Source organism: Nilaparvata lugens, chromosome 1 (genome assembly GCF_014356525.2).
Source record: "Nilaparvata lugens isolate BPH chromosome 1, ASM1435652v1, whole genome shotgun sequence".
Lineage (NCBI taxonomy): Eukaryota > Metazoa > Arthropoda > Insecta > Hemiptera > Delphacidae > Nilaparvata > Nilaparvata lugens.
Genome location: NC_052504.1, coordinates 14,940,330 through 14,962,599, shown reverse-complemented (window position 1 = coordinate 14,962,599; position 22,270 = coordinate 14,940,330). Strand labels below are relative to the sequence as shown.

The window sequence follows — 22,270 nt, the reverse complement described above, 5'->3', positions numbered from 1 at the left end:
AAACGTGCATTTTTAATAATCATTGATGAAAATTTGTTTTATTACTAATGGCATGGTAAAATTTTTAAACATATATATGAAATAAATTATATTAGAATCATATGAACATTTATTGTAATTGACATTTTCCAAATTTCCGATAATTTTTCTGAATAGAAAAAATATGTGGTGCCTGTAGAAGAATATTATACTTGGTTTATGCAGGATAAGATAGAAATAAAATTTTCTCCACACTGGATATGGATAGAGATTAAACATTAAACTAATCTGACGACCAGTCAAAGTCATTGGAAAAAAGATTGGGATTTGTTTATATAAATTTAAAAACAAAAATACAGATTTCGATGGAGGAGAATGGAATCTTTCTTTTAAAATCTAATATATGAGTTCATTGTAAAGTAAAGCTGGATTGTAAGATTGAGCTGTCAGTCGGTATTTTCTAGTGGAAATACAACAAACTTACACTATCCAGAGTATAGAATCTACGAAATTATTACCTGACAGATTGTTGATGTTTTCAAGAGAGCTACTGGTTTATAATTGAAAAAAACGTCCTTCGAAACAACGGGAAGAAGTCACTATTGAAAAGAAAAATGTTCTACTCGTTATCTCAGTTAGAGCTAGAACAGACCGACTCCTGGAATCATGGTCTATGTCACTTTTAACCTACTTTTCTCGGAGAAATATTACGTGGAGAGATCGCATGTCAAGACTTGCACAACACTCCCAATAAAATATGCTGGCCAATTTGCTCTATATAAATGTTTTCATGTCTGCCACGTTTCACCAAAATAAAACCCAGACAATAATCGATCCTGCCTCATATATTTTAAACATGAACTCCAAGCAAATTTGATTAAGTATAAAATTATATTTTTTTATATGAGGAAGGTACCGTACTTAAAACATCAATCGAGAAAAATCTTCTTACAGGACTAATCTGATTAAATCTGAAATATGAACAAGACTACGTTTGGATATGGATGGATTTGTTATTAATTGATATTCGTAATACCGATTTCATCCTCTGTAATAGAATACATTGTTTCTATGTTGGCTTCTCAATTCAAAGTGAATTAATATTATAAAACCGCTTTTATCCTCTATGATAGAAGACAGTTTCGATGATTGCTTCTCGATTAAAAGTAAATCAACCATAATACAGTTTTTGCCCTCTGTGATAGAATACAGTTTCGATGTTGGATTCTGAATTCAAAGTGAATCGATTACGATATAATGCAGTTTTATCCTCTGTGATAGAATACAGTTTTGATGTTCTCAATTGAAAGTAAATTAATAAGAATAAATTAATCATTTTTATTTGAATAAATTAACAATACAATAAAGCAATAAACTAGGTTCAAAATTAGCACTAAATTAGTACATTACTTACATAATAACAATATTCAAAGCTAGCCATTTGAGACATAAATTTAAAACTGTAGTGTGGGAATCACTATGTTGTCGCCTACTAATATAATACACTTATTGACTTTCATGTCATGGCATTAGATCATCTTGCATTTCAATATCACAGACGGGAAGGCAACTTTCAATATCCATGGATAGAAGTTGTACTGTAAAAAAGGAGAAAATATTATATTAATTTAATAATGAGAATACTATTCATATTATATAATTTTATAGCAATTAATATTAGTTGAACGTCAGTAAAGATCAAAGCTGATGCTATTAATTTTATTTCATGAACAACTTACATAACCAATCATGAAATAAACATACTAATCTTATGAACATAATCAATTGAAACTGAAACGTTTATTGAACGCTGCTTATTCTCAAACTAAATCAATAAAAAAATACAGTAATGATTCATGACTTCTAAAATATTCCAAAAAGAATGTAATTTCTATGAAGTAGTGAAGGTTGAAATTATTCGTCTTCTACATTACGTACCGGGGGTCCGGCAATGACTTGCTATAAGTATAGATTTATTACAAAAACGGAAAACTAGGTTCAGTTATCAACCTCTATCTCTCGTCATTTTGATAGATAAGTGGTTGAAGTCAAGTCTTATTTTAGTTTAATTTCATTGAATGATACTAATTAAAAATATAAAGATGTGGAATAGATCTTACAAGCTGGATTTGGATGCTGTTCAACGGCATTTTTAAGGAGCAGATTGAGAACATTGTGAGATCTGATGTACTGTTCTTCTAGTTCACTGATCTCCTCAAACTTCAGTTGTGCGGACGATTCTTTGTGCCACAGTTTGTTCAGGTCAGCACCCATCAAAAGCAGCTGCAACAAATCACATCAGCATGATTGAATTACTTGAAAACCAAAAACAATTGAAACAAATTGACGTGTCAGTGCAAATCTGCATGATTCACATAGTAGAGACTGTATTATAGAAACTGATTATAGTCTATAGATCACATCTACAATTTCCAGTACAATAGAATTAATCTGACTTATTCTAAATTCATATTTATACACTTAATACACTCAGCTAATTAGGATTGAAATATAGCTAAGGCCTGGTTGCACAAAAGCCTGTTAAATTGCAATCATGATTAAATTCAACAAAAACCAATTGAAAAGGTTTTTCTGGAAAGATGGCTTCTCTGAATGGTTCTTCTAACATTTAATCGGGATTAAAAGTTAACATACTTTTGTGCAGCTGGATGTTTGAAGTTGAGCTTCAAACTTAAATGATCTCTCAGTTGATATAAAAAGAATAATATGATACTTTCATCTTCATCTTCTTCTTCTTTGACTTTGCCTTTTTCCAATTTAAATAGGGTCGGCATTCCCTCCTCGCAGTCTACCTCTCCACAATACCCTGTCCAATGTTTCCTCTCTCTCTCTCTCTCTTTTGGTAGAGAGTTAGTGGGGAGGATATTTTTAATATTCTTCCCAAAGAATGGACATTGATATGTCCAAAGCTCCGCCAATTTATGTAGATGCATAACAATATGATTATTATCTATAGTTATTATATTACAAATTGCTTTTTCATATCATATACAGTTCAATAGTTATTTTCCTAGTCTATATTATGTAAATTCATCTATAATTTTGCTGTATTGTAAGCTATTGTATATAAGTGTATAAGCCAGTATATATTGTAATCTACATAAATAAAGTACTCAATCAATCAATCAATCAATCTCTCTCTCTCTCTCTCTCTCTCTCTCTCTCCACCACCTGTTCTCTTGCAAGTCAGCCGATTTTCTGTCTTTCCATCTCATCTTTGGTCTACCACGTCTTCTCATTCCACCCAAAACTAAATCCTTCACTTCCCGCCCCACATAATTTGCCTCCAGTCTCAGTACTTTCATGATCATAAATAGTTGAAGCTATTGACAACGAGTAAGTATTATATAGTTGATAGGTAGTTTGAGAGAGAACAAACAAATTGAATATGAATGATAAATTGAATAATTGGTTAGAATAAGTAAGAAAATTAGTGGTTATAAATATAATATGAGATGCAATGCAAACATTTACCTGCTTAACGAATTTCAGTAGAACGTTGCCTTTGTTCAATAAGCAATGAACTTTCAGTTTTTCGAGATAGTTTTCATGAGCTGAAAAATGAAATGGATACTGATTAGATGAAGGACAATCACACGTATATTCATAATGCTAAACATTTATTGATATTGTATTCTACTTTGGCATTTTCTTTATTTTCATTGATTGGTTTATTTCAAGACTTAAAAAAAGTGAGAAAGGAACACTTTGGTGAATTAAAAATGTTCTATACTTTTTCTTCTTCTTACATAGTGAACCTTGGCCTCCTCAACTATCATCCTCCACGCACCTCTATCGTTGACTATGCCTCTGCAGCCCTCACTCCCAAACTCCTAACACCTCATCCAGCCATCTTTTTCTGGGTCTCCCTTTTTGTCTCCTACAGTGAAGTCTTTCTTGCATCACAATCTTAGCGATTCTGCCCGCAGTCATCCTCTCCACATGACCCAACCACCTGATTCTTCGAGCCATCATAAATCGAACTATGGTCTGTCCTTTCCCCAAGTCTTCCAATTCCTTGTTGGAACGGATTCGCCATTCCAACCCCTGTCGTACTGGGTCATAAACTTTCCGCAGTACTCTTTTTTCAAAGACACGGAGTTGTTTTTATCCTTTTCTGTCCATGTCTCCGAGCCATAGGTCACTACAGGGCGTACTAAGCTGAGGTATAGTTTTATTTTGGCCTCTCTGCTAATCCAACGGCTCCTGAATAAGCTTGCACTTACGTAAAATGCTTCATTTCCAGCTTGGATTCTTTCACAGATGGTCTCACTCATTTCGTTTCTCTTATTCAGTGTTAAATGTTCTATACTGTTAGTAGATTTATTCAATCAGAAAGACAAGAATGTGAAATAATAAGGGTAACACCACATTAAGCGTTTTTTAGTAGTTTTCAGACGAGTCTGCGGGGCAGAAAGCTCTCCTTTTGGCTGATTATTAGATGATTACGAACGCCAACCCAATCAACCAACTTCCTATAGTGAGATCCACGTTATAATGACAGTATTTGATCAACTTTGGTTTTGCTATCCTTGTCTATCATTCGACAAAGCCGGTGGTACTATCCTTTTCTAGGTCCACAACGATGACAATTATGTTTTTGACAGTGTATAAATATAATTAATTAAATCAGATAATCGGTATCGCTATTCTTCTATCTTTTTCCACTGCCATTATAACGTGGACCACACTATGCCTGTCCTGCCAACTCGCCTAAAACGCCTAATGCAGTCTCACCCTAATTTTAATTATTTACGACTTACATTATTTTGGCTTGTGATGACTAATAATCGACATTCCAAAAAATACAAGAATGTTAATTTACGCCTTACTTGCATTTGAATTGCGATAACTAATAATCGACTTACCAATTATAATTTTGTTGAGAGAGTTGGAGCGACTCAACGACTCCTCAAATTTAGATCTGAGGTGAGTGGGCGTGAAAGATAGAAAGTAATAGTGTAGCGTTGAGACGCAATGCGTTAGGAACAGTCGGAGTTTGTATAAAAGACGTAATCTTGTAAAGTTTTCTTCTGTTTCTTTGATATCTGAAACAAATATTTCAAAGGTTCTAGAAAACACTCGCTAGAATTGGGAATTAATTCAAAAGAAGATAGCTTGAAAAAATGCAAAAGGCATACATCATTCTATAGCAAGATATGGTACAATTATAATGAACTAGTATTTAACCCATGCTTTGCACTGGGGGAAATTTGGTGTTATAAAATGCAATTTCATTATGTCCAGGAAACATAAAAATAATAATGAACATAGAAGAATTATTCATTATTTTGTTCAAAATCACGTGAATAATCTTTATAAGAGTTGAAAATTTCCAGCAAAAAAATGGGTTTGATATGTCATGAACCAGCAACCTTTGATTTATCAATCGCGTTCGCTATCAACTAAGCTACGGAGTCACTTGGAGAAAGCCCTGTTTGGTCGGGCTTTTATAGTTAGGTAAAATTTTAATCACAAGTTGAATAAATTGGTTTTAATTCTTAAATGATAATTAATTGATCAATAGAAATAAAAATAAGCCTATGTCCATCCTCGGTAAATTTATAATTTTTATGCCAAATTTCAAGTTAATCAGTTCAGTAGTCCAGACGTGATGATGCGTCATTTGTGTATTTCCTATTTATATGTTCAAGACTCTTTCCTTTATTTCATCTAAAGACTCTTTCATCATTTTTTCCTTTATTAGGCTATATTATAGATTATACGCGAAGAACAATATTTCTGTTTTCACATTATATACCACAATACCAGAAGCAAATTATTAGTCACGTTCAACATATCGCTAGGATCGTTATTTTGTTAGCGATTAGTATCTATATAATATTGATAAAAAAGACACTCTCAATCAGTAAAATATAACGATTCTAATAGGGTGATAAATGCTATACAACTCACCAAAGAAGAAACTCATTAGCTTGATCAAAGCAGCTTCTGCTGCCCTTGGAGATATAAGGCAGTGCAAGATACGATCAAGGTTTTTGAAAGATGTCAAGAGATTTGTAATGGAATGTGAGGACATAGATAACTTTTTAGAATTCTCATGTAGACTTGTATATCATAATATTGTACAATATACTTCGAAGCTAAAATTGATAAATCATCGATACTGTTATGTAATATGTGTCACTTCATATGCGACTGTCGGCCTCAGTAACTACATTTTAGCGCTGGTTTTGTAATCAATTTTATATCACCATCTCAAACAGGTTTAGTACCACGAGATGCAAATACTCAATTGGCATTGCATTTTATTTTGTAATAGTATTTTCCCATGTTGTAAAATTTGTACTGCTTTTATTATGTATTTCTAGGTGTTGTAATTTTATATTTCCGCCTATAAAACATTTTCATTTCATTTCAATTGCTTATTGAAAATGGAACATACGCCATTAAAACGTGCTGTTGTTGTAACACGACACGGAAAAAGACCCAAATGTTTCACATTGGTTTCTATAGACACGTTATGGAACATATTTACGTAATAGAACGTTGATGTTCTATTACATTATTATAATTATATTTGTATATTATTCACAGCATTACTAGAGTATTATTAAGCAGTATGTCGATTATCATGAAAATGTAAATTCACCTGAAAATCGCAACTTGTGCAGAGAATGGAGCGCCCATTTTATATGGACTAGGAATTTGAAGATAGAGTTGTATGTTTTCATTGCTTCATTTGTGATGACCAGAGTTAGAGGCCAATCAACCTGAAAATAGCAATTAAAATACGTGATAAGACAGAGATATAGATTATGCTGTTGATCAATATCCCTTGAAGACTTTATTTAATCAATTCCTCACACTGAATACATTAGTTAGCCTCAATAGGATACAGTTAATCTCAATAATATGCATTTCCCATCAACAATATGTTTGAAAAAGTAGAGTCCTGTTTTAATCTATAGTAATGTCCACGTTATAATGACAGTATTTGATCAACATTGGTTTTGCTATCCTTGTCTATCATTCGACAAAGCCGGTTATACTATCCTTTTCTAGGTCACAACGATATCAATTATGTTTTTGACGGTGTAGAAATATAATTAATTAATGCAGAGAATCGGCATCGCTATTCTTATATCTTTATCCACTGCCATTATAACGTGGACCACACTATAGTGGTTATGTGAACAGTGTAACTTGCGCAGTTATTTTGAATCCTTCTTGTTTGTACAGAGCGAGTCGGATCAAACCGGCCTTCAGTGAATTTGAGTTATCACTCATTTGGTGCAGTTACATTCCACAAATAACAGTCAGTATACAACTCAATAACTTTTGATTTTCCTCATTAAAGCTTCGTTCAGACTTGACGCGCCACAAGCACAAGCCGCTCACAAGCCGTTCACGATCAGCGAACGGTTGCTCATCTAAGCTGCTCGTTATAATAATTGCTGATTTCAACAATTCCATAGGGAATACAGCTGATGAGGTTCACGAGTAGCGAACGCGCTAAACTCCAATACAAACATGGACGAACGAACCATCAAAGAACCGACAGTCATGACAATCGTGACAAGTGGAAAATGCTCTGCTTGCGATCTGTTCGCGAGTAACGTACAGACTTGATAAATTATTGTTTGAGAAAAGTGTGGCGCTTAAAGATGGATTCGCACACAACAGTGACAGTGAACAGTGAAAATATAAGTTCGATTACGACACCCACTTCAATAAAATTTTTACTTTACAAAAACATTTGATTAGAGCAGCCTTAGGTAAACCAAGACTATACCCTAGTAGACAATTATTTGTTGACCTTGATGTACCGACACTTAGACAAACGTATGTTGTTAGAACTATCTTGTACCTTAATAAAAATTTTCAACATCTTGAGTCCAGAAGAACGCCTTACCTTACCCGTCCAGCAACTACAAATGCATTTAATGCCAATCTAATAAAACTATCTGTATGTAGACACCAGTTCACATACTACTATAATCTACTTTCTAATAAAATTCCTTTCAAATTCATCAGTAATAAAATCACAAAAACTCTTTTAAACGAAATAAATCACTGGACTAAACAGCACATTTACTTCTCATTACCTAAAGTATAAATTCTAATAACCAAATATATATGTATAGCAACCACAATTATGTAAAATCACAGAAAATTCATCAATTGTACTCTGTCTTAAAACCGAAATTCTTATTATATTTTTTATTCTTTATTTGTCTCCACGAATGTAATAGTTAATTTTCAGCTTTTGAACTCGCATCAGGCGCTCAGGTTTTCCTTGCCGGCTGTGCCAACAAGTAATATTTATTTTGTTCTATTGTAAAAAACTTAAATTATTCGAATTGTATTGTATAATTTAAATTACAGTAAGTTTTATAATGTAATTTTGTTTTTGGCAAATAAATTATTATTATTATTATTATACTCATGGGATTAATGTTTTCACTGTTCACTGTCATTAAGCAATTATTAAATTCAATTCACTGTTGTGTTCCAATCCAGCTCAAGTCTGTATGCTGCTTTACAGCCGTAATACACGATAATTCTTTATTTATTACCTTGTAGTGAATGTCGATACAGTCGATAATAGTATCAGACCATGAATCTGGTTCCTCAATTGAAACTGACAGCTGCACGTTCATAGATTCAGCGTGAGGAAAACACTCCACACATTCATCCAATAAGATGTTCAATGAATTCTCAGTGGCTTCAATCGAGTTATTTATAAGAGACTGCAACAGAAATTTCATCGTTAGTCGAATTAATTGCATAAACAATACAATACTCATTGGAATACAGATTGAGTTTAAAACGAAAACATAACAGCCACTCATGTATTATAGGCGACAACTTTGTTGCTAACAACCATTGCGGCTGTCATAGCTCAAGCATATTGCTTACAAAAAAATAATGTATGATTTTTACCGTTTATTTCAATCACTAGTATTTATTGGTAATAGAAAGATAGATCAATAACATCAACAGATCAACATATGATATTTATAATTAAGGACCCGGCCACCCAGAGATCGATCTGCTTAGTATGTGTATCTATACCTTAGATATCTATCCTCCTAATAAATTCTGATCGCAAATCGTTCTCTGTGTGGCCAGGCACTAAGAATATCGGTACCACACAATATATGTACATCATCGTTTGGATAGATTTTTCAACTATAAAATGATGAAATAAGTAGGCTACTAATAATGCTATTCTAGGTCCCAAGATTGCTCATACATAATTACCACTGTAACAATTATCTAATAAGAAAACTCGGCAACTAATGAAATTTGGATGTTTGTTGATATACAGACTGTAATCGGGAACTATTTTTTAAATCTCTCTTAGAATTCGACTATTACCACAAATTTCACCAATGATTTCTCAGATATTTTGAATTAATCTTCACAAAATCAAAAACAAATTCAGATAATTAGAAAGATGATATAAACTGAAATGTAAAAAGGGAGATTTATACAAATTATTAGAAGTAATGTAACATTTTAAAAACTTGAAGACCAAACTGGTTAATAATTATTTAAAGTTGAGTTGCTGAGTTCAAATTAATTGTGGATTCAAGTGAAATTTTTAATATTTTTGGCGATTGTGAAGGGAGATTCTTGTTTGTATTTGTATTTTGAAATAAATTAATCTGATAAATTCAAAATTATAGTAGATACATTTTTTTGGACTCAAAATAGTGTGTTAATTAAGTTATCATTTGTACATAACCTCTAGACTGTGTATTCCAAATTAAGGTTTAGAGCAGTTTTGGGCGAATTCCTGTTGTTTTTACCTGAATTGTATATGTATATGAATAAATAAATGAATGTAGGAGAAAGTTGTTGAAATTGTATTACCTTGGTGAAAAGTGCGTTGTAGAACAATGGCACAATATGTGATGACTCGAGCGTGAAAAAGCCCCACAGAATCGCTAGATGTTGATGCAGTTTGTACCTGTCCATCAACACTTCGACCATTATTTTCGACGCGATGGAGCCTCTCTCCGTGATCAGTGACACTAATACATCCTCAACTATGTGATGTACTGGCAAAGTGCACAGGGTAACGTCTTCAGTTTGAGCTTCGATTATATTTCTGCAAAAAGAAGCATCATAGTGAAAGCACCATTCTATTTACTCATAGTATGAATTAACTAATTTCAGCACTCCACAAAATTTGTTCGAACCAATTTTATGATTTTTTTCAATTCAATCAAACAGTTTAAATGTCATTTACAAAGATGTGAGTAATAGTCCGAGAGCATGAGGGTCTTCGTGATATCATATTCTATTCAATTAAATCCTGAATGCTACTCTAAAAAAATCTTAGTCCAAACGATAATCGAACTCAGAATCTTCTGATTGACGGGCAGGCAATGAAAAATAGGAAATTTTCATCAATTTCAGGATAAACTACTTATTACTTGTGTAAATGAAACATTTTGAGAAAACAGAAACAGATGCTTGTTGGCCGAATGGAAGGAACCAGGAGAAGAGGCTGCCACAGAACCCGCTGGCTTCAAGATGTGGAGAGAGATCTGGCGTGCTTGGGAGTGAGAAACTGAAAGAGGCTAGTAGGTGATAGAGATGATTGGAGGCGAATTTGTTGAGGAGGCCAAGATCCACGTAGGGCTTTAGTGCTTCGTAAGTAAGTAGTAAGTAAATGAAACATTTTCAATGATGCCAATTATTATACTAATTATCATATGATAATTAGTCAATATATTAATAATTATTACTATAATGATGATAATGATGCTGATTATTACTAGCATAGTGATTGAAAAACATTAATTCAAATGAACATACCTATAGCTATCAATATTTCCGAGATCCTCAGCATTATTTGATTTCCTTTCTGGATAGTATTGTTTGAAAGCGGCCAATAACCAGGGTGACTCCAATATTTTGCTGGTGACCAGATCATACAGCATTTGGTCCACTTTCTTTGCCGGAAAGTTGAGTGAAGGCTTTGAATGACAGTTGTTTGCCGTGATAGTGGCAGAGTCCTCTCTGTCGCTTTCTGTGTTCTCTGCTTCCAAATCGTCATCAGTTCCACTTTTGAATTTTCTAAATCTATCTCCAACTTTTATAAGGAACTCGTTGAAGAGATCATCTATAATAAAATAAAAAAAGAGATAAGTTTCAAGGATAATGCAAAATTACTGCGTTTGAGGATCATAGTACCTATTTAGGTAATAAGGAATCTATAAAATATAGAAATTCAGTAATTTTATATGTCATTTTCCATAATAGTTCAACATTCAAGTAGCCCTATAAGAATACCTCAAAATATAAAATACACAAATCCAAAAGAAAAACCAAAATCACTAGAATCCATTTCGTACATTGGTTATTCTACATTTCCTGCTATATACTTTCTATATTTTTTCATCAATTTGTTAACATTCTTTATAGTTATGGTGTGAGTGATGATGTTGTGGTACTTTTCCATACTTTTTAAAAAGTGGTTGACAATTTCAATTTGTGTTTTCATTGTTAAGATTTTTTTTTCTTTGTAATGTGTTATGTGTATTGAGAATAAGTGTTCAGAAAGTGTTTCACTTCCTTAATAATGTCAAAGTTTTATAATAGTATCGCAAAAGGTTTCAGAAGATAATTTTTCCGAGATTTTGACACAGCATCGTGATAACTTTGATAGTATATTATGAAAGCGTACTTTTCCGTAATTTCCGTAGTGAAATTATTAGATTTATTTCACTCAGGGAATTTGCCTTCGACTGGGTGCAACTAGTGCATATCATCTAAGAAAAATCTCAGTTACAATTCGGTAGAGTATCAAACTATCTATCTATTTATGTAAATGTGATGCATTATTTGTTACACAATAATTCATAAACCTATACATTGTATCTGGACCCTATAAAAAATGAACAATTAGCAATTCAAAATCAAATAAAATGTTGGCTTCTGTCAAAGACTTATGGGCTATTAGAACAGAGATGTTGAAGATGATCAATTAATACCGATTATCATAATTACTGTATAAAGAAAGAAAGAAAAGAAAGAAATATTTATTGCCAAAATCATTAAACAAACTTTACAAATGTGAAAAATATAAAAATTTTCATATACAATACATTGCAAAAACTTAAAATTGAAATATTTTCCATTTAAAAATCGATTATAATATTATCATTGGCGTTACCAGCAAAACTAAGTAGTTTGAGCGATGGCAACGAGTAATCAGTCGGCTATAATTAGTGGCTTGAGATTCAGTCGAAAATAGAAAAAAATATAATAAAGAAAAAAGAAACATATGGAATGTATGAAAAAACTAGAAAAAAATAAATAAAATTTCAATCCGAAAAGAAGAAGTACTAAGAGTGAAATACTAAGAGAGCAGAAAAACTAGAATGAATTCATAATAACAAAATAAAAATATATATAAGTAACAAAAAATTTATTCAACGGCAATAACGAATTCTATTCTAGTAGATACCAATTATTATATTACGAGTACTTAAAAATAAAATTATTGGATTTATAATCTTGATAAGTATGGTTAATTTCATAGAGTTGAATGGCAATAACTTATTCTTACTCCCAATTTTCTCGAAAACGTTCAACGCTCTCTGATAGAAGTTTTACACAATCATTACAAAAAAAATATTCAAAGAGCCAGAGAGATGAAATAATAGCAAGGAATACAGTGGCAACTTACGCTTCTTTCCAACTTCCGTTTTTAAAGCAGTGATTTCATCCAACCGCCTAATGCACTCCAAGTCAGACGATGAATCGATTATGGTGTTAAAAATTGATGCTATTTCTGTTTTCTTCATTTCTTCCAATACATCATTGTAAGACACAATTTTCAAATCTTCTTCGTACCTAAAAAATGCAATGATTTATCAATCATGATAGAATAAGTTCAAAAGAAAGGCAGTTGAATTATTTCATAAAATTTGAATTCACTATTACAACAAAGATAACGATCTACACGAAAACTTTTCTGGAAATCATTCAGTATTTCAATTGTAGGAGTATTTCTTCAATATATGAATATTTTAGAGATAATAATGTGAAATATTTCTTCTATGTTTGGTTTTGAAGCATCTAAATTTAAAAATCTACTTTGTGAAAATAATTAAGGACTGAAAATTTTGTGATGTAAACAACTACAAGACTTAACCTATTTCGGACTATGTGTAACCTTATCTAAATTTAGGTGAGGAATAGCACAAGGTTACCTTATTTCTTTCTCTCCCTATCATTTTGATGATGTACAAACTGTATGAATCAATAAGAGTAAGATTATATTTGAATTTGAATGACAATTATATGGATCATTATAAGTAAACAAAGTATGGTCCTGAATTTGGAATAATTCATTGGGTACAATATTCAATATTGATAGAGAATAATTGAGGAAGTAAATTTTTTAATCAAGTGACAAGGTTCCATTACTTAACGTTCATGGGACTATTCACTAAGAATATAATAATAGTATACCTTGCAATGATAAACTCTGATCTGTCATCCAACAATTTGCCCTCGGCAAACCAAGAATCTATCATTTGAATATAAACACGGAAAGATTTGATGAAAAGTTCCAAAGCAATAGATGTGAACTCCTTTTTCCAGCTCGTGCACACTGCACTGTACAGATGTCCTAATAGTCTGCAATAAACAAAAAAAATATATAAAACACTTGGCAGTAACAAACGGTTATAAAACAAATATGATTGATAAAATGAAAGAAAAACAAATTGAGAAGAAACAAAATTAAAAAAAATAATAATTATTAGATGATTACTAATTCATAGATTTTGTCCATTTCTCTAGTATTCTTGATACAGGACCATGGTTTGGTATTTCGTGACTACACACTACACAGGTAGTACAAAATATACAAGTGGAATTGACAAAACCTTTGTGTTTTCATTTCATTTTGGAACAGTTCTGCAAAAGTGGCTCTTTGGAACAATTACCGTACTAATTCATTCATCATAACTAATTCAATTTGTTAAAAAGTATACGGCTCAAGTCGACTTTTTGTGAAATCATGAATTTCTTTACAATGATAACATTCAAGAAAAAGCAATCAATGTATAGTTTTGTGGTGTGGATTGTGGTGTGTATGCTTCAAACATTTTCTTCATTAATCAAGCTATGAGCAAAAATAATAGTTACTTGACACAAGAGAACCATCCTTGAGCAGTCCTCCAATCACAGACCGACATTTTGTGCAGCGAAAACAGGTAATCAAGTTTTTCAAATTCTGGCCTCAACTCCTCTATCACAGAAATCAGAGTATTTGTGGACTCTGCAAAGAACAAGAAAATAAAATTATTTATTCCATGATAACAATTTGGTGGACATCATGTTTCTTCTATTACTTGACAGATGGTTCCACTGGAAGTATTAATTATATTTTCACTGAGTGGAAGTAAATTGAAAACTAAAATATAATTTTCAACAAAAAATATTTTTAGAGCCCCAAGATATATGTTTTTGATTCTCATATGCAATTAGAATCAATAAAATGTAGTAGCCTTTGTAGTAAAAATGTACTGTAGCCCGAAACTGCACTCCTTCTCTCAATTGGATGTGTGACATTCTTAGGCAAAATAAAACAAAATAAATAGATCTTTCTAAAGAATTAATGTAAACACAATGCCATATAATATTGAAAAATAAATATAAATAAATCACAATTTATTATACTTGTGTGAAACGTGCAATAGGTGTAGACTGTAGGAGCATTTTATAAAAATAATTATGACTGCCATACAGAGAATATTTTGACAGCATTAAATAATTCAATATGTCCCTGTAATATGTATATATCCAGCTTTAATATAGTAAAGATATATCCCCGTAATAGATATATCCCCAAGACCTGAAGGAGAGCATTGTAATCTAATTTACTATCAATCCCCAAGATTTTGTAAAGTCATTTCACAGTTTTCTTATCAGACTGTGTACTTCTACTAATAGGAATACAGATTTTTTATTTCACCTTTGAAAAAGAAGAGGCACTTTTGTAGGTTTTGATTGTACATTAGAAACATAAATTACATGCTAAATTAATGAATTTATTGGTGAAAATAACATTATTTCAAAATTCCCAGTTTCCCTGCAACACTTATTAAGATTTTATCGAGTAAGATTGTACAATAACAATCATGTTAATATAATACTTTACCTTGTATCATGACCTTCTTTTCCAATTTGCAAACGAACTGCGAGAAGACATTGAGCTGACATTGCAGCGCAGCAGAGTAGGCCTGGTAAGTGTGAGGCGGTAATTTATCCTCAGTTTCTCCATCATTCACATCATCAATGAAACCTGATAGCCTCACAATGATCTCACTGTACTTGCAGAAGCTCTCATTCAAAAGTTGAGCCAGCGATTCCTTTCAAAGCAACAGGGCAAAAACTATTATAGCCTACAACAATAACTGTCAGGTTCTCCACAATCTCATTTCAATTTATGAAGGAATTACAATTTATAATACTAAATAAGCAAAAATCGAGATGTGGAAGTGGAAGAAACAATTTCTATAGTGAGGTCCCACGTTATAATGCAGTATTTGATTAACATTGGTGTTGCTATCATTGTCAATCATTTGACAAAGCAGATAACGTTATCCTTTTCTAGCTCCGCAACGTTGCCAGATCGTTTTTTAACAATGTCAAAATATAAATATATTTCTTCTTTGTCTCTCCCCACTATGCCTTTACAGCTTTGGGGTAGCCTCGACCCAGTTCTTCCAGTATGTCCATCGCCATACTTCTAATCTCCGGAGGTCTTCCCTCTTCTCATTTCAATCTCCTCAATTCTGTCCTCATATGAGTACCTCGGTCGTTCTACAATTACCCTTCTCTGCACTCTCACATATTGTTTCGTTTTTCTACTGCCATCCATCCGCTGTACATGTCCATACCATTTAAGCTGCCTCATTTCAATCCTCTCACTTACATCTCTCTGTAGAAATATAAATAATTAACAACATATTCAATCTCAATTATGAAAATGTATTATTTGATCATTGAAAATATATTTACGGTACTTGATGAATAAAATATAATTTAAAACAGGAATGAACTGTTAATATACAGATATAGCGGTTTCAGCTGTCCTCTATAGTGGCAAGCCAGAGAAACGGCTAAGCTGTTCTCCTATCATTCTCCACTGCCATTATAACGTGGACCTCACTATAGAGATAAAACTCTAAACAATACTGTATAATATAAGCACAACACATGTAGACTCGAATGTGATGTAATTTACTAGAAGTAATCATTTAATATTGAAGATTGGCTGAATTCATTGACAACCCAATTTTCAACCAAAGGGAGGTTTCACAAAATGAACATAAAATGTGTCAAATTCACACTGGAAACAGAGACAAAGAAGTTATGGAATTTCTCCATACCAAGGTGAAATGAAAGAGATGCTGATTATGAATGATTATGTGGAACTGACAAGGTGAAATGAAAGAGATGTTGTCATGTTCCACATGATTATATGGAACTGACAACATCTCTATGTGAAACTAACAACATGTCTATGAGGAACTGACAAAATCTCTTCCATTTACAACTTTAGGCTAGGCGCACACCAGTAAGTCAAGACAAGACACGTTTAGTCACAATACTTCACATAGTTGCTTATGACGCAACTCACACTGATTAGTCATTGCAATTAGATATGTCTTCATAAGCAACTATGTGAAGTATTGTGACTAAACGTGTCTTGTCTTGACTTACTGGTGTGCGCCTAGCCTAAAGTTGTAAATGGAAGAGATTTTGTCAGTTCCTCATAGACATGTTGTTAGTTTCACATAATGAAGACATATCTAATTGCAATGACTAATCAGTGTGAGTTGCGTCATAAGCAACTATGTGAAGTATTGTGACTGAACGTGTCTGATCATGTCTTGTCTTGTCTTGACTAACTGGTGTGCGCCTAGCCTAACAATGAAATTTCTCATTTCAATGGACAAATAAAGGGGAGAGATGAATGTATTGCTTACCGGAGTCAAGCTTGGGATGGATATGTTGGGCTTGACGCCGACATGCCCTTGGTCGGAGACTTGGAAGAGGAATGTCGTGGTGGGCTGCTGCAGCATCCACAGGGCCTCACGCACCACTTTGTACTCGCTCATCAGCAGCGTGCCTCCCACCGGCAGCAGGCCATGTGTGTGCTTGTTCTCCAGCTCTTCCCTTCAATAAACATAAATTGATATTACATTCTAATAATTGATAATTTATTCCCGGGCTGACAATTAAATAGTTTTTGAATAGTAGCGCTCATCGAATTTCCATCTAGTTGTTTACCCTGTTGTCAATATTTGCAGTAGTAGAAGTCTTCGGGGTGATTTACAGCATTTAATTTGGATTTTCGTTCAATAATAATTGATAATTATTACTTGATTATTTTCTTACATTGATAATTACACTTCTACACTTGATAATAAGATGATCTGCATCCAAATTAGCAAATAAAATGAAATTTCGGTAACAAAAATGTGTGTGGTAACAAAACAGTCAGCCCAAAAAATTATGAGAATCATTTTCTCAAAGAATAAGCTATAATATGATAAAGGAAGAATCGACTTGAACATGTACGGGATAGGACTACTGAACTGATTTACTTGAAATTTTGCATATAGATTCTCAATTTAGGATGGTTATAAGGATGGTTAAGGATGGTTATAGGTCTATTTTAAATTATTCAAGATTTCAGTAGGTCAATTTTCCAGTTTGTCAATTTATTAATTGTACCCTTGCGGAGCACTGGTTACCTGCTAGTATTTAATAATAGCATTATTCATCAAATTGTTATTGTGATATGGAAAGCATTGTGATATAATAGCATTTTAATGATAGCCTATTTAATAGGCTTAATTATAGAGAAATGATTAAATCTAAAAGAGCGCCTGCATAACTTATTGTTTACAACATCCAAGGTCTATAAATATTTATAGACCTTGACAACATCTAATAGAATGCATTATACAAAGTGAAAAATTATATCATTAAGGTTAAAATTATGTCATCAAGCTTACGTTTTCTGGCCTGTAGATTGCCAGATTTGTCGTTTGTGATTTTTGTGGGACTCAAAACAAAAGTGTTCATAACTCAACGATAAATTGTGGATTAATCAAAACAGAATTTGGTATGAAATCCACAATATCCCAGTGGAGATGTTCAATGAAGAATTTCCGAAACAAATTTCTAAAGTGTATTCTTAAAACAAACCTATAGCTAACTTTTATCATTTTCGAGTACAATTTGCAATGAGCATACAATTAAATTCAGTTTGAATTTGATAATTTACCACGTCTATTTTGCTCGCATAGTTTACACCATAAGAAACAATGCAACCAGCTTACGAGCGAAAAAATTCAGCGCGCCAAGGCGCTTTGATAGATGATTTTCATTGAATTAAAACCTCAGAACTCACCAATGTGAAATAAGCGTGGCATAAGGATGCGAACTATTTGGCTCAATGCGGAGAGTCTCATCGTTCCACCAATCGTACTGAATTTGCCGCTTTAAAATGTTTTCATGATCTGTATGTCGATCTTCGATGAGCTTACTGACTGGTTGCCTATCTACACTAGGCCTACTTGGCTCCAGTAAGCTTTCATTTATCGAATGCACAGTGTGTGATAATCTAGAATCCTCTTCAATTTCACCTGAATTGGCTTCTCCTTCATCCAAATCACTCAGAACAATACTTTCATCCTGCAAAGTGACAAGCGAGTTCTGTGAGATAGTGAATAAGATTGGAAGAAATATGCATAATGTTCATAAACATGATCAATTCTATCAAGGTTGAAACTGTACAGGTTATTCATAGAATGATTTCAACTCTTCAGTTACATGATATTAAGTCAACCCTATAGCCAAGGCTTTAAAGGCAACATACAAAAAATGCTATAGTAGCTTGTTGTTTATGTTAGTTTGTATAAATTTTCTTCTTCCTGTGTTGTCACTTCTATTTTAGATTAAAGATTTTCTCTTATTAGTAAGTAGGCCTATATTAAATATTTTTTGGCTGTTAAAAACTGTTCAAAACACATTTAGAAACCGGAAATCAGGTGAAAAATTCGAACTTATTTATTGTACACTAAGACATAACTTGGTCCTATTCATGTGAGCGATAAGAACTTTATGGAAAATACTTCAAAATTGAAAATACTATTAAATTTTGTTAACTAGTTAATATTATTTAACAAAATTATTATTATTTTATCAGAATTCTTAATCTAATATCATATTGTTGGAAAATTCAAATATTGTTATATCTGGAAATTTCTATCAAATTCTATTCCAAGTGCTTATTTGTTTTCATAATGCTATATGAAAACCAAATGATAGCATAGCTCAATGATAGCCAACTATTTTTGTAATTAGTAATGTTAATTTTGAATAATATTACATGTTAACAGGGATTTGTAATGTTCGTATTTTGATGGAATGATTTATTATGTATTTGATTAGAATAGCAATACTATTTGTATGAGTACCTGCTCAAGAAAAATAATAAAACTATTTAAATTTGAATATTATTTCCAACTGAATTATATTCAAAGTTTTATAGCTTGCATAGGTCTAACTGATCAGAAGATAGTAATCTATTGTAAAATGTATTTAACTGAGAAGAGGTTATTTACTAAAATAAATTTAAGTTTGTTGTAATCGCAGACTTAATTGCTACCATTAGAGTCTTACACAATCATTTGTTGAATTGAATCGTTCATTGCCTTCTTTTAAATACTCTGCCCAATTGATTGCATCATTATTCTGCGAGCTTGGATCAACGCCATCCTCATTTTGTACGGAAAATTGTCTCGATGAAGTTGGTTGAAAATCCTGTCCCAAAGTCAAGCTGGTAGGATTATCTGACAGACAGGCAAGCAACTGGAGTACGCTCCATTGAACATCTACCTGTAAAAGTTTGAGAAAACTTATCAAGCAATGGAATAATTAAAACTAATTTAGGAGTTTGAAGTAAAAGTTGATACTCAAGTGAAAATTGATAAAAGTCAAGGTTTTATTCACATCCTACAGTTAAAATATTATCAGTTCTTTATATATGTGGGGAGACAATATTATGCTTTTTCCTCCAACTACTGTCTAAAGTACTTACTCTACTCCCTGGAACATAATAAAATAAATAACTATTATTGTATTAATTGAAGTTAGTTTGTAAATGAGTCAAGTTGTGGTTTTACTATCATTCACAATCAGAAGAGGAGGTAAATAAACTAACTCCATCCCTCCATCCCACTTTCCTATTTCCATTACTCGTGTGAGTTTGTTTATAAAAATAGTTTGTCTTTTACTACATTGTGATATTACTTTTGTTGTGTACTCGAAAAAACAATGCATTGATATAGAGAGTTTTCTTGTCAACGTATATAATGAATGTTATTTTTAAATGAATGGAGCTCAGAGCACCTCCATGGTCTTTTAAACTGTGATCCCGACATAATGACAATATAATATAGAAATGCTAATATAACACATTTACAATACGCTTGGTTGGTTACAATAACATTACAAAAACGATCAGTTATAGCCTTTTAGCTCTGTAAGTCAAAGTTGAAATCATTTGGAATTTCCACCGAATGTACAGATTTGGAGAAAAGATAGCACAAGCTATCTAAAGAAGGTTATGCTATATTTTCTCCATGGTACAGTATACTAGGATAATAATTACTTCTTCATTGCAATAAAAATGCTTTTAAAAAATTTATGAAATATTTTCTAGAAACACAATCAGATCTATATCTAATTATTTTAATCTTGATTATGCCACAAACAGGCCAGCCTTCAGTCTCCACCTCTTTTTCATTCCTTATAACTGTAAATCAATTCAATTTATTTCCTTCACAATATCCAGCAATTACCTTGTTTGTAATAAGAGAGGAACAAACCCATTACAGCAGCTCTTTTGCTACCAGTAAGTTTTTCTATTTGGGCTTATGTAGAAGGAAATCAACCGCTTACTTTTACTGATTTCAAAAATTTATTAAATTATACTTGTGTATAATAAACGGACCTAATGATAAATGTACTTACCTCACGATGGTCTCTGAATTGGTCAGCATTGACAAACTTATCGACTAGCATCTCCAGGTTTTTTGCTTTTTCATTGAGGCCATGGATATTGAATTTATCTATGAGTCCATAGATGGTTCTCTGCACTTCTAGTCTGTTCACTGATAGATAGTTATGATACAGCAGTTGTGAAAATGCATAGGCTTCGCATTGCTTGTACTCATAACTGTCATTCTGTTGACAAAGTATTTTTTTAATTAGATCTTATGAACTTTTAAACCAACCTTCAGGTATGATAACTATGCAAGATAGTTATCTCAGCCTGATCAACACCAAGTTGTAAACCAACAATATAGTGAATTATATTACTTCTTTGTCACTTTTCTCTATATAGGGCTATTGAAATTTATATAGCACAGTAAAAATTATCAAGAACCCTTTTCATTTTATCAAATCACAACAAGTTTCAACTCATTAGAGCATTTTTCAAGTGTAAAATAAACTAAACAACATTGTATTTTATTTACACATGAAATAGCTCTAATGAGTTTGAGCTATAATGCTCTTGCAATCGACAACATTTGAAGGCTCTTAGCAAGAGTTTAGAACTTAGAAGCAACATAAAACTATTGTAAACGGTGACTAGACAAACGCGCAAGGATAGCTCAGGAAAAGTTTCACCAAGTTCTGCAAAACTACTACTCTGGTATTTCCGTATTTGATTGAACAGAAGTAAACTCACTGTAGAAAAATTTGATTGACTATCCAATTAAATCAGCTAATCAATGAATTTCAGTTCTAAAAAACCTCTTCGTCTAGTACAAATGGAATAATTTAGAAAAAGAATAAATATTAAGCCTAAATAATGGAATGGAATAGGCAACTACAAAAGTTATTGATTTGAATATCAATTGTTAATACTTTTATCAGGAAAAATAAACTGATCTCTAAAATTACATTAATTTAAACGTTAATTAAACTTACCGTAAAATTAGTGATGTGCTGAATAAGTTTCTTTAGATCTGGTCTGATCAATTGCTTTCTACTATTTTCATAGGCAGCCATACTTCAATTGAATATCGTTACCAAATTACACTAGTTTAAAGAGAGTAATCTTGCTATTTCACAAAAGGTAATTCTCACATATATCTTTACAAATTAAAATAATTTTATCCATTTGATGAATAATTTCAAATTTGATGTTTGTGTTTGCAGAAGATAGACAACTTGGCTGATGGGTGAT

At 32.3% G+C, this 22,270-nt stretch overlaps 2 protein-coding genes across 3 annotated transcripts in view; both read right to left on the bottom strand.

The window, feature by feature from the left end:
• LOC111046152 (coiled-coil domain-containing protein 13) overlaps positions 1 to 1,443 on the bottom strand; it is a 15,100-nt gene extending 13,657 nt beyond the window's left edge. Inside the window, exon 1 of one of the 2 annotated variants that reach the window (XM_039431465.1) lies at positions 1,394 to 1,443. In XM_039431465.1, the coding sequence (XP_039287399.1) occupies positions 1,394 to 1,429 (36 nt within the window). In that variant the 5' untranslated portion in view covers positions 1,430 to 1,443. Of the gene's footprint in view, positions 1 to 497; positions 795 to 1,393 lie in introns of those variants that run through there. The other variant, XM_039431472.1, reaches the window with a different exon arrangement.
• On the bottom strand, positions 1,298 to 22,270 carry LOC111046163 (gamma-tubulin complex component 5). Its single transcript, XM_039431452.1, has 17 exons — positions 22,012 to 22,270; positions 21,049 to 21,261; positions 19,696 to 19,911; positions 18,422 to 18,705; positions 16,989 to 17,178; positions 15,155 to 15,365; positions 14,140 to 14,272; positions 13,459 to 13,626; positions 12,671 to 12,837; positions 10,795 to 11,101; positions 9,844 to 10,081; positions 8,541 to 8,714; positions 6,614 to 6,734; positions 4,869 to 5,048; positions 3,475 to 3,554; positions 2,100 to 2,262; positions 1,298 to 1,577 (listed from the first exon to the last, which is right to left on the bottom strand). The coding sequence occupies exons 1-17, from the start codon at positions 22,090 to 22,092 to the stop codon at positions 1,501 to 1,503; spliced, it is 3,003 nt and encodes a 1,000-aa protein (XP_039287386.1). The 5' UTR covers positions 22,093 to 22,270; the 3' UTR covers positions 1,298 to 1,500.

Excerpts from the sequence above, each read along its gene's own strand:
- LOC111046163 (XM_039431452.1), bottom strand. The coding sequence starts at position 22,092 with ATGGCTGCCTATGAAAATAGTAGAAAGCAATTGATCAGACCAGATCTA. Across the intron at positions 14,273-15,154 it reads AAAGAAGGTCATGATACAAG|AGTCCACAAATACTCTGATT; the intron begins GTAAAGTATTAT and ends TGTTCTTTGCAG. Across the intron at positions 6,735-8,540 it reads GTATCGACATTCACTACAAG|GTTGATTGGCCTCTAACTCT; the intron begins GTAATAAATAAA and ends TGCTATTTTCAG.